At 52.4% G+C, this 12671-nt stretch overlaps 1 protein-coding gene across 4 annotated transcripts in view; it reads left to right on the forward strand.

Moving 5' to 3' along the window:
* Window positions 1-12671, forward strand: part of ZBTB17 (zinc finger and BTB domain containing 17) — a 34098-nt gene that overhangs the window by 16595 nt on the left and 4832 nt on the right. For 2 of the 4 annotated variants that reach the window (XM_004024728.5, XM_055385476.2), the window contains exons 3-4: window positions 10891-11097; window positions 12263-12451. In XM_004024728.5, the coding sequence (XP_004024777.1) occupies window positions 10893-11097; window positions 12263-12451 (394 nt within the window). In that variant the 5' untranslated portion in view covers window positions 10891-10892. Of the gene's footprint in view, window positions 1-10890; window positions 11098-12262; window positions 12452-12671 lie in introns of those variants that run through there. The other 2 variants (XM_055385503.2, XM_055385500.2) reach the window with 2 other exon arrangements.

Below are 12671 nucleotides of genomic sequence, written 5' to 3' on the forward strand. Positions count from 1 at the left end.
CAGTTTTGTGTATACCCTACAGAAATGTGGACGTTGTCTTTTAAAAATAAGTAAGATGTGTACATTCTTAGCCTGGGCTCATAGTTTTGGACAAATGGCATGGCCCACCTTCCACTGGGAAGGGTCAGATACTAAATTTTAAGAGACTTTGAGCTACTCCAAGAAGAGGTGCTTAAAACTTTTAGAGGATTTCATAGTATTTAGTGGGAAGGCCACTTGTTCAGGCTGCCAGAAAGAATCATGTAAGTGTGTGTTGGATTCTTGGCACCAGCTAAACCCTTCTAGGGCCACCTGGGGGTGACATCATCCCATTTTTCCCATCCCAAGGGTCCAGCCCAGTGGGACTTCATCTCTCCCTTTCAAGCCCCAGTGTGACTCCTGACTGCCAAGGTTGTCACTGAGGCCTGGTGTGGTGGTCCCAGCCCAAGTGCCTAGCCCCAGCCTGGCCCTCCAGCTGTGTTTCCCATCACTTTGTCCCCTCCTTCCTCTTGTGTGCTGGGGCATGATCCCCCTTCTCCACCTGGCCCCTCAGCCATCATTGCTTATGCTGTCCCCTGCCCAAACGTCTTTCTTGCCTTCGTCTGTCTTTAGGTGTGGTCACATCGTCCCAGGCTGGCGCTTCGGCAGCCCCCATTCAGCACTCATCACACTGTCCTTCTTCCCCAGTGAAGGTCAAGGGGCTGGGGCTCAGACCCAGCCTTATCCCAGGGCCCCTGGCACTTTGCAGTGGACTTTGAAGTAAACCTCCACTCCACCATCCCCTCAGCCCACCAGTTATGGAGATTGGACCCCCGAATCCCTCTATATTGAAATTGAGTTCCCAGGCCTTCTGCCCTGAGTTGCTCCATAACAAAGGCCTGACGGTGGAAGGCTGCAGCCAGAGAGAAGCAACACCTGTGTGGTTTTTTTTTGTTTTGTTTTGTTTTTTTGTCGTATTGGACCAGGCTGTGGCTCTGTTAGCTTCTGTCAGCCGCCTTCCCAAGGCTTTGGACAGCTGCTGTCCTGTTTGACAGGAGCCCTGTGCTCCCCTGGTGCAGGGAGGTCACTTGGGATCATCTGGTTTGTTTTTGTTTTATTAGTTCATCATTTCCCTTTTGTTTTAACTGTGTTTCAGTCACAGAGCTGTGTTAGAGAAGTAATATCTAATTCTACTTTTGCCAATATTTGGGCAACACTTCCTATCTGCTAGTTGTCTCATTGCACACTCGTGTTTATGGTGGTTTTCCTATTTTACAGGCGAGCAATCTAAAACTCAGAGATGCTTGCCTGAGGTCACTGTGTTAAGTTTGGAGCTGGGATTCTAAGTCCATTGGTTTCTTCTCTTGTTTATCCAATACCTGCTTCCATGGATATCTTGTTCCACCTTGTGGCTTTAATTACCGTCTCTACAAGCAGACATCTCAGCTGTAATTGGCCAGAACAGAACTCTGATTCCCCCCACGGAGTCTCCTCCTGCCACTCCTCCTCCTCTCAGGAAGCGGCACCGCCACTGGGCCAGTGTCTCCGGGCACAGATCTTAGTGTCATCCTTGACTCCTTTCCTTCTGTCACAACGCACATCTGCTTGATCAGCTAATGGTGTTGGCTCTGCCAAAACATATTCCTAATATAACCGCTTCTCGCCTGTTTTCTGCCTCCTTGGTGAGGCCACTGCTGTCTCTTCTCTACTGTGGTAGCCTAACTGGGGCCCCTACTAAGCCTCCTTGCGGTCTGTCTTTGCACTACAGTCAGAGGGGCCTTTTAGGAACCTCACTCTTCTGCTCTTTTCTGTCACTCTTTGTCACTCCCAAGGCATCCCAGTGCACTTAGAAGAAATCCAAAGTCCGCTGTGTCCCTGAGAGCCTGGGCGAGCTCAGCCCCTGCTGCTCTCATTCTCATGCACACCTGCTCCTCTCCAGATACACTGGTCCCTGTGCCACACACCTCCTCCTCTCCACGCACACCGGCCCCTGTGCCACACACCTCCTCCTCTCCACACACACCGGCCCCTGTGCCACACACCTCCTCCTCTCCACACACACCGGCCCCTGTGCCAAGGTCATGCCCGCCTCAGGGCTTTTGCATCTGCTCTTCTCGTGTCTGTGATGGTCCCTGGGCATACAGTGGCCTGGCTCCCTCTTAAACCTCATTCAGGTCTTTGCTTAAATGCTACCTCCTCTGAGGTCCCCCTTGCCTCCTTTCTTTTTACTTTTTTTTTTTTTTTTTTGAGATGGAGTCTCTCGCTGTCACCCAGGCTGGAGTGCAGTGGCACGATCTCGGCTCACTGCAACCTCCGCCTCCCAGGTTCAAGCATTCTCCTGCCTCAGCCTCTTGAGTAGCTGGGATTACAGGCACCCACCATCATGCCCGGCTAATTTTTCATATTTTTAGTACAGATGGGTTTCACTATGTCGGCCAGGCTGGTCTTGAACTCCTGACCTCGTGATCCACCCGCCTCAGCGTCCCAAAGTGCTGGGATTACAGGCGTGAGCCACTGTGCCCGGCCGCCTCCTTTCTTAAATAGTAAATAGCCCCTGCCTCTCGATCTGCTCAGCTTGCTTTAGTTTCTCCACAGCACTTGGTAGCTGCCATTGTTTATTATACCCATTTATTACCTGTCTTCCCCACTCAGTTTGAAGTTCTAACATAGTACCTAGGACAAACACAAGGTAGACTCTCATTAGACATTTGTGAAATTCATTAGTCCTCTCTCTATGTGTATCTGTTTCCTAATTTATAGGCTGAGCACCCCTAAAGGGCAATGCAATAATTATGAGTAGATGAGCAGCTGTATCACCCCACTGATTTTCTCTATATTGGGGACATTTCTCATCCATGTACATAGAATTGTTGCTTAAATGCCTTTGTGATTAATAGAATGGACATTCACTTTTTCACAGTGGCTTTTTTCTATTATTTTATCAGTTAACAAGCACCAGAAGTACAACTGTCATTTCATAAGGGTCTAGGAAATACTTTGACATTGTGTTAGTCATTCTCAAAAAAGCCAGGGATCTCTGCTCTCAACAGGCCTGTTCCCTACTTGATCTGTAACCACTTGAAAGCAGGGTTCTGGGTAATGTGCTATAAACAGCTGTAAGGAAGAAATAAGAAGTCGCCCCACCTTGCAGTGAGTTTATTAAACTGGTAGGAGAGAGGAGGTGACACACTGTGTCATTTAAGGTGGTGTCAGTGCCATTGCTTGACACTTGGGAAGTATTTGTGGCTGATGGGTGTGTGTGCCTTGGGGAATGATCAGGTGCTGCCCAAGTCCCAGATGTCGTGATTTTGTCTTTTTGGCAGGAAGGCCCCTTAATTTACCCTGTGTTGAGCTTTACAAGTCCCTGGTGTGCGTACTAGCACAGTGGATTCTAAGCTGGCCTAGGCTGCTGGAATCCTGGACAGCTCTTTTTCAGGGCCTGCCAGCCTTCCCTTTTGTGCATAGTCCTAGAGCAGTGGGGTCCATCAGGGATCAGGCAGGGGGGTGTCTGCCCCCTCAAAAGTGTGGCTAAACTTTAGTTGTGGATGGTGATAGGTGCACTCTGTCACCTAGGCTGGAGTGCAGTGGTGCAGTCATAGCTCACGCCCAGCTAATATTCTAATTTTTATTTTGTAGACATGGGGTCTCACTGTGTTGCCCAGGCTGGTCTCAAGTTTCTGGCCTCTTTAAAGTGATCCTCCAGCCTTGGCCTCCCAAAGTACTAGGATTACAGGTGTGAGCCATTGCACCTGGCCTAAATCTGAAAGATAGCGGTAGTTGTATAGTTTGAAAAGCAAAGTCGGCATCATAATTGCATTTTATATTTAGACATTTTTAAGATTTAAAAAAATCTGTTTTTTTATAATACAAACTTCCGAAAATACTACTGAACCTTGGCTGGTGGGACTTTGTAGAGATAGCAGTGATTCTTATGCTGGGAATGGGCACTCTTCAGTGGAAATATCAGAATCAGGTTGTCGGGAGGGGCCAAGATTTATATGTTTATCTAAAGGAGAAAGTGATTTTAAAAGTTTGAGAAATCCAATCTTAATACAAGAAGAGTGTTTGCTGGGTGAGGAGGAAAGTGCCAGCAGGGTTGGTTTTGTTCATTTTTGCTTCTCTGCCATGTCTTGCACTCAAAGGGATATGTTGTCAAACTGGGGTGGTTGGTGGGGTTGGGCAGGTAGGTTTCATGCTCACAAGCCTGGCCTGGTGTGAACTTCCATTTCCTTGGAAGTTTTCGTTTGTTTGTTTGTTTGTTTGTTTTTGGAGACAGAGTCTCACTCTGTCGCCCAGGCTGGAGTGCAGTGGTGCGATCTTGGCTCACTGTTACCTCCGCCTCCCGGGTTCAAGTGATTCTCCTGCCTCAGCCTCCCGAGTAGCCGGGACTACAGGTGTGCACCACCACACCAAGCTAATTTTTGTATTTTTAGTAGAAATGGGCTTTGCCATGTTGGCCAGGCTGGCCTCAAACTCCTGACCTCAAGTGATCCGCCAGCCTCGGCCTCCCAAAGTGCTGGGATTATAGGCGTGAGCCACCGCACCTGGCCAGAAGTTTTTTATTTGTTTTTTTGAGATAGGGTCTTGCTCCATTGCCCAGGCTGGAGTGCAGTGGCACAATCACAGCTAACTGCAGCCTCGACCTCCTGGCTTAATCTGTCCTCCTGTCTCAGCCTTCCGAGTAGCTGGAACCACAGGTGTGTGCTGCCACACTCAGGTAATTTTAAAATTTCTTTTGTAGAGACAGGGTTTCACCATGTTGCCTAGGCTTGTCTCAGACCTCCCACAGTCCTGCCTCGGCCTCCTAAAGTGCTGGGATTACAGGTGTGAGCCACCGTGCCTGGCTCCTTTGGAAGTTTATGTTGATCCACCTGTATTTCTAGAAAATCAAGAATGGTGAGCAACTGGAAGCCAAATGGTGATCCTTCTCACCTGCCCTTAGGTTCCTCAAGCACCTGGACACAAGATGGCTCATGTCAAGGCTCAGAGCTGGGAGCAGCTTGTTCTGGGAGCCGGGGACTGTTGTTTGTAAAGATCAGTGTCTCCCTATGGTAGGCCAGTTGCTTCCTGGCTTAATGGCTTCCCTTTGCGGCAGTTTGGAAACCCTGCAGGTAGTTTAGTGCATACTAATAACCTGGGTAACATTTCATGTTTGACAGGTGCCCATTTGACTCTTGACATGGAGCTGTGCTCTCTGGGGCCACTTAGCACTCTGGGCATGCACTCCAGCCTTTGCCTGGGAGCACTCTTGGGGTTTAACAGAACAGTTGTTCAATATAAAGTGCCTCCTGGCAGAGACAATAGCTCTAGATGTCTCTCCACTCAGTGCCCCTCCCATCACTTCCTCCCTGTCTTCATGCTAATTGTGCTCTGGGATTTTTCCAGATTGCATTAGGAGTGATGGGTTATGATTACACCTCTTAACAAGGTCAAGTACCCCATGTGCCCAGTGCAAAGGGGTATATAGAAACCATCTGATAAAGACTTCGGCCTAAAAAAACGAAACTATCATCTGCATCTCTGCTTCCTGGTAACAGTAGTTTGTTGCATGCTCACGATATGCCAGGCTCTGTACAGGGTCTTGACATATGTTACTTAATTTAATCCTGTCACAAAGGAAGTCATACCATTAGCCCTGTTGGCCATTGGAGAAGCTTTGCTGGAGATCACCTGCGGGTGGCTGGTGGAACCCAGATCCAGGTCCTGCTTGGCCTGTCCCGGGAGGCTCTGCTGCTTCCACGGGGCTCAGCCGCCACTGGAATCCCTGCGTCGTGGAGGCAGCAGTATGGAACTTGGCACCAGAGTGGATTTCACGGCCCAAACAGAAACCTGGCTTACTCAGCAGTCTGTGGTGCTTTGGGACTGCAAGACAGATGCAATGGGTTGTGCTTTCTGGGGCCAGCCCTTCTAAATCCCACCCGCAGGAGCCTTGGCAGCTCTCTTAGCTCCTCTGACCCTTGCTGCCATGCTGGGCCTCAAGGCAGCCCTGGTGAGCATGGCCGGGAATGTGGTTGGGAGCAACCCAGCCTTGGCCAGCACACTCCGTGCCATGACTGGATCAAGTCTGGCAACTGAACCTCACTTTTTTCTTATTAAAATTTTTGAAAAATGGCTGGGTGCAGTGGCACACGCCTGTAATCCCAGCACTTTAGAAGGCCAAGGTAGGCAGATTGCTTGAGCCCAGGAGTTTGAGACCAGCCTGGGCAACATGGTGAAATCCTGCTTCTACAAAAAAAAATAATAAATTTTTTTAAAAAATTGAAATATGTTTTCATGTAAATTTATATGAAATATACACATTTAGTTTAAGTAATAAATCCAGGGGACTCCAAGTAAAGAAAGAGAACTCTTCTAGGATCTCAGAAGTCCCCTGCTTACCCTCCCCCATCCAGAGAGAACCGTCATCCTGAACCTTTGGCTGAATCACTTCCTTTTCTTCATAGTTTTACCGTCTGTCTCAGTTATCTCTTGCTGCACAGCACACCACCCCAAAACCCAGTGGCATAAGTCATCAGTGAGTCAGTATTTCTTAGTTTGATGGGTGGACAGGCAGTCGCTTGCTCCCCGAGGTATTGGTTGAGGCCGTGAGTGCAGCAGCGCACAGCTGGGCTGGGAGGTCCAGGCAAGTGTGTCCCTCGCCACAGAGCATTGGTGCTGTCAGTGGCCTCTCTGCTCTTCTCCATGTGCCCTCTCCCTAGAGCCCCTCTATGTGTCTCCCACTCACACGGGAGCTTGGACTTTCCTCCAGCTCGGTGACTGGATTCCCAGGAGCCACAGCAGAATCTTCCAGGTTTCTTTAGGTTTAGGTCTGGAATTGGCACAGTCCCAGCATCCTGATGTCAGAGTCGTCTCTGGGCCATCCAGATTCCAACAGGAGGGAAAGAGACACCGTCTCTCCATGGGAGGCGTGGTGGGCCCTGGCAGGGGAGGAATGGCTGGCCATCCTGAGAGGGGCTCTGCATCATCCGCGTCTGTTCCGCCGTGTCGGTTCCGCCGTGTCTGTTCCGCTGTGTCAGTGTGCCTGTCCGGACTCACACTGCAGGTGTCCTCAGTGCCTCACTTTTTTGTTCCTCAGTGAATTCCTCGTGAGGGAGCCCAGGGCTCTGTGTCCAGCTAAGCTTTTGGTCATCAGGACAGCATCCCAGCTCTGACACCTGAGGTCAGGGAGAAAAGCTGAGTGACTAGAGGTGTTGGGAAAAGGTGCCCGATTGCAGCTAAGACTTTGTGAACAAGGGAGGGTCAGGTCAGTCTGCATCTAAAATGAGGACTCTGGGCTGCTGGGCTCTGTGGTCTCGTTCTGTTGGCATTTTCTATGGGTCTAAGGTTTTAGGATCTTCCTTAGAAGTCGCTTTAACTAGTGCCCATATTTATCGCCCATCACGCAAGGTGAAGACAAGACCACAGACCTTGACACTTGTGCTTGAGCGATGGGCACCGATGGGCACCGTATTCCAAGGGTGGGGTGGGGCAGGCTGCCTGGTGGGAACAGTATTTCTTCACCCTCTGTTCCCGCACATCTGGGGGCGATGGGGAGCAGCTGGCTGTTGATCTGATTACTGTGGTTAACGTCTCCCCAGACAGCACCTCCTAGCACGTACTTAGGAGGGGATATGTTCCTAGGACCTGCACACCCCTTCGCTCCCAAACCCTTTTCCTATGTCCCTCCAAGCCTGGCCATCCTGCTGGGTTCCTGTCGCTGAGGAATAGATAAGAGGGGAACTAGGATACAGGCTGGTGATCCCTCCAGAGCAGTTCACGTGGGTTGGAGGTGGGGGACTGCCTAGTTCTAGCTCAGCCCCTCTGAGGGAAGGACCCAGCCGGCCATGCCTCCGTCTGGCCACGGGCCTTGAGAGAGGGGCTGTTAAAGCTTCCCGGCTGGGGAACAGCCTGGGGGACCCTGAGCTCCACTTGCCCTGTGAGGGTGGGGCTTCGGTTGTAAAGTCCACAGTGACACAGTTCTGCGGGTAACACCATTTAGCACTTAGTCTGCCCCTTCCTGGCCCCCTCGAGCTGCTCTTGCACCCCTGGGAGGCCAGTCCCAGATTGTACTGGTAAGCGCATTTCAGCTGCTGCTGATCTCTCTGTGGGTACAGGGCCCCTCCCTCCCTCCCTCTCTCCCTTCCTTCCTTCCTTCTTCTCTCCTCTCCTTTCCTTCCCTTACTTTGCCCATCTTCACTTCTTCCTCCCCCCTTCTTATCATTTCTCCTGTTTTCTTCCCTTTTGGTGCATTTCTCTGTTGGGGCAGCCTCGGAGGATTATAGACGCCTCTGTTTCTCCTCCTAACACCCATGTGTGGGAGGAGCCCACTTCTGGGTGGGCATCTTGCATTGGAAAAGTGCAGTCAGCACGGTGGAAAATGTTGCTCATGGGCACACAGCTGCTCTCTTGGCGGGTGGTGGTATGTGGGGGGCTGGGCCACCACCCACCCTGTCCTCGGGGCCTTCACTATTTTATTATCTAGCGAATGTGTCTTATCTAATCTATCTAGCTTATCCATCCATCCTGTCCCAGGACAGCTGTATGGCTGGACGGGGCTGCGCTTGCCAGGAAGCCCCAGGGCACATGGCCACAGGGAGGCTCATCCCAGCCTTGGGCCCACACAAGGGGATTGATCCTGTCCCTCCCCTTGGCTAGGAGTCTTCTCACATGTCTCTTCCTGGCAAGTCAGATGGTTTTCCTGCTAGAGGGTTCTTTGTACCTCTGGGGGTTCAGCTGATGCTCCCCAGGTTGTTTTAGCACCTGGGTGGCTCAGGTTTCGGGTTGGCTCCTGGGGAAAGTGAGGAAGCCGGGCACACAGCCTGGAGAGAAGGGTTGGGTCTCACTTGCAAGTTCCAGATGGGCTGCTTCTGAAGCCAGTTGAGGATTTTGCCCTGTGTGGGCCGTGATATTCCCCTCTTCTGCACTTGGGGCTCCTGGGTATGTAGGGGGTGACTAGCAATCGAGGCCCAGGGCTTGCCACCCACACACCTGTGTGCTCACGTGACCTTTTCCACAGCCAGGAGAAGACAGCTCTAGGGTTGCCGTGGCCTGGGCCCACCTCACCCCTGCCTGTGGTTCCTTCTACACGCACCTTGCCCTTTGTGCCCTTCAGGTCTTGATCCACAAGCTGGACATTGGTGCCTCCCCATGTCCAGTGCATAGGAGCAGCGCAGCCACGATTCTCCCTTGCGTTCCTTCAGGTCACAGATACGAACCTGCTGCTTCCAGGGACTGAGGACAGGAGAGAAAGGCCTCTGTGCTTTGCTCCAGGTGGCCGTGTGCTGCTGCCAGCCACTTGGCTTTGGTGCGGGGCCAGCTGCCCCAGGGCCTTACCTCCTGATTTCGGGGCTGGCCCTGGCTCTCCAGTGCTTACACTTAGGGCTCTAGCCACAGCCATTTAGGAATGTCATTGAGAGAGCCAAAGCCGGCGCGGGGATGTGTAGGGGGAGGGAACAGCTGTTTCTGGGCCTCCGGCAGCAGCAGCAACGCTGAACTTGTGGCTCGGAGGCTGGTGTGCAGTGGCTCATGCCTGTTGCCACTGCCATGCTCCCCGTTATTTGTTGCGTCACTTCCCCCCGCTCAGCAGATACCCCCACTTGTGAAAAGTTTCCAGACATCACGTGGTGGGAGGCCTTGGCGCCCTTCAAGGCCGACCTGTGCTGGTGTGAGGGGCGTGGCTTCCTCCGCGACTCATCACAGCCCCACAGCCGTGCATGGCCACAGCAGCTTCAGAGCTGTGGCAGTGATTCACCCCCAAGATGCTGATGTCACAGGGGAGTGCCCGAGCCGGGGCAGAGCTGCCGAAACTGGGGGCGGAGAGCCCCAAAGTGTCCCTCTCACCTGCCCAGAAGTGGAGGGGCCAGCCCCGTGCAGACTCAGGCCTCAGAGAAGAGGAGGAGTAGGCAGAGAACTCACTACCCCTTAGCAGATCCTGGGCCAGGACGTGACAGCCGTGCCCAGTTGAATCTGTCTAATGTGGCCCCAGACAGTGGGTGTTGATTTTTCTCTTCAAACATTCTGAAATGGGTTCTTTCTAGAAAAGAGGGCCCGCTTATTTTCCCTAGACAATTGCTGATGTTGACGCCCACTCTGGGTGATGTTGGGGCGGGAGGGAGAGCTGTTTTAGATAGTTACTTAGTCACGGCTTGTGCGGTTCAAGACTGCTCGGCACTGGGCCATGGAATTTTCCTGAGCATTTTCACTTGTAGGATTTCCAGGCATTAAGTGAGGCCCTTGACAGAGAAGTTGTGGCCAGGTCAGCAGCTCTTGGGGTCAGGATCAAAGTTGTTTCTCCTGGGATGGCCACCAGGACACAGGTTGCTGGAGTCAGAAGACTCCGCAACTCTAGGTAGTTCCCATGAATCGGAAAGAGAGGGAGATCTAGGCTTTGTCGGGGGATGGGGTACAGGCAGAGCCTGAGAGGGGCCGAGTTCTGCAACGCTGGCTGATGAAACACCGTCCTGTCTTCACCTGTCCATGAGAGAATCAGAAAATAGGAAAGTTTTCTTAAAGACCAACATGTCCAATTGAAACATCTGTCCTTTATTCTGAGATTGTCATGCATTCTTTTTGTAACAAATGTTAAAGTGACCATGTCTTTTCATTTTTGAAATGATGACACATTTCAGTGTTCTGTATTTGTTCCCTTTTTTGGCTTTTTCATGTTATTATCAGGCTGAATACGGAGGCGGCTGCCTCGTGTTGGTGTCCCAGTGCTTTTTGGTTTGGGCCACTTTTCCTGGCCAGTAAACCCAGGAATACAGGAGCCACCAGTTGGTTGAGTTTGGCTTGCAGGGGGTATCTGGAGTGAACTGCCCTTTTGTGGCAGAAATGCCCTCAGTTGTTTTAATTCTGTCTTCTCCATGGTGCTCGCCTGGGACTTTAGGAGTGACTATTGAGCGTGTCTGACGTCCTTTCTCCGTGCTAACCCCAACGCCCTTTGGCTTTCTTCAGCCATGGACTTTCCCCAGCACAGCCAGCATGTCTTGGAACAGCTGAACCAGCAGCGGCAGCTGGGGCTTCTCTGTGACTGCACCTTTGTGGTGGACGGTGTTCACTTTAAGGCTCATAAAGCAGTGCTGGCGGCCTGCAGCGAGTACTTCAAGATGCTCTTCGTGGACCAGAAGGACGTGGTGCACCTGGACATCAGTAACGCGGCAGGTACCCCGTCAGGGCTGGGGCTGAGCTTGCTGATAGCCAGAAGCTATGGCTGGCCCTATGCCATGCTAGGCCCTCCAGGGGCAGCGCCTGCAGGCTGTGGGATGCAACAGGCCTCCCGCACAGGCTTCAGGCCATGAGCAATTCAGTACTAAGTTCCTCCCACCTTTTGGGGGCCTGTTTTGATTGGCAGTGGAGTGGTAAGGGGAGAACGGGCAGGAAGGGCTCATGATGAGCTCTAGGCCGCAGTGAACACAGGAAAGGCCTCATTGGGAGGGGCAGAGAGCAGGCAGGCTCTATGCCCTCTGGACCCTTTCTGTGGCAGAGTCAGTCCTGAAGCATCTACCCCAGTGCTAACTAGAAGTGTGGGGAGAGGTGATGGGGAAGACCTAGGGGCTGGGAGCGGTGTCAGGAAGACCTTGGGGTTGTGGAAGGAACTGGTCCTGGATTCAGACTCCCAACCCAGACTGACGTGACATGCCATGAGAAGGTATTATTCTCCCATTTTATAGATGTGGAAACTGAGACCCAAAGAGGTCAGTGACTGGCCTGTAGGTCAGTCAGATAGAGTTGGTAGCAGAGCCCTGATGAAAGTCAGGTTGGAGTGTCCTCCACTGGTGAAGTGTAGCGGCCAAATAAGAGGGTGTGGAGGGCGGGTGTTCACAACATCCGTCCTCAATGCAGGGTGGGCATTCACACCTCTGTCCTCATCCAGGGCAGGCATTCACACTCTGTCCTCCATGCAGGGTGGGCATTTATAACCCTGTCCTCTGTGCAGGGTGCATATTCACACCTCCTTTTCTCCATGCATGGGCGGCATTCACAGCCCATCCTCCTCCATGCAGGGCGGACAGTCGCACCTTCTGTTCCCTGTGCAGCGTGGGCATTCACACCTCCTGTCCTCTGTGCAGGGTGGGCGTTCACACCTTTTGTTCTCTGTGCAGGGCAGGCATTCAGACCCTCAGCGAGCACTTGTTTTCAAGGGCTGTTGGTAGTGCTGAGATCCCCCAGGTTACCTGCCTCCTCTCCACAGAGGAGATGGGGCGATGCAGGCTTGCCACTCAGCTGTTCCTAAATCCCTGCGTCCTGCTGCTGAGTGGAGTGGTGGGGCAGGCTGCCGGTGCCGGATCTTGAGGTGGGTCTGTGACAGCTGTCCTGTCCTTGGCAGGCCTGGGGCAGGTGCTGGAGTTTATGTACACGGCCAAGCTGAGCCTGAGCCCTGAGAACGTGGATGATGTGCTGGCCGTGGCCACTTTCCTCCAAATGCAGGACATCATCACGGCCTGCCATGCCCTCAAGTCACTTGCTGAGCCGGCTACCAGCCCTGGGGGAAATGCGGAGGCCTTGGCCACAGAAGGTAGGTTATTGGCAGCTGCTCCCAAGCAGATGGCCAGAGACCTTGGCTTTTGATGTGGGCTCTGCCTCTGACTTTCTGGGTCTCAGTTTCCTCATCTGGCCCTGCCTCAGTTGTGAGTGCTGGCAAGGGTTAGCCTCAGGTCTGAGGGTGGCCTCTCTGCCTGCCTTTCCCCTACAGAGCACCCGGGAGCCGTGCCTGGTTCAGTGCCTTTGCACACGGG

Source organism: Gorilla gorilla, chromosome 1 (assembly GCF_029281585.2).
Source record: "Gorilla gorilla gorilla isolate KB3781 chromosome 1, NHGRI_mGorGor1-v2.1_pri, whole genome shotgun sequence".
NCBI classification, from domain to species: Eukaryota; Metazoa; Chordata; class Mammalia; order Primates; family Hominidae; genus Gorilla; species Gorilla gorilla.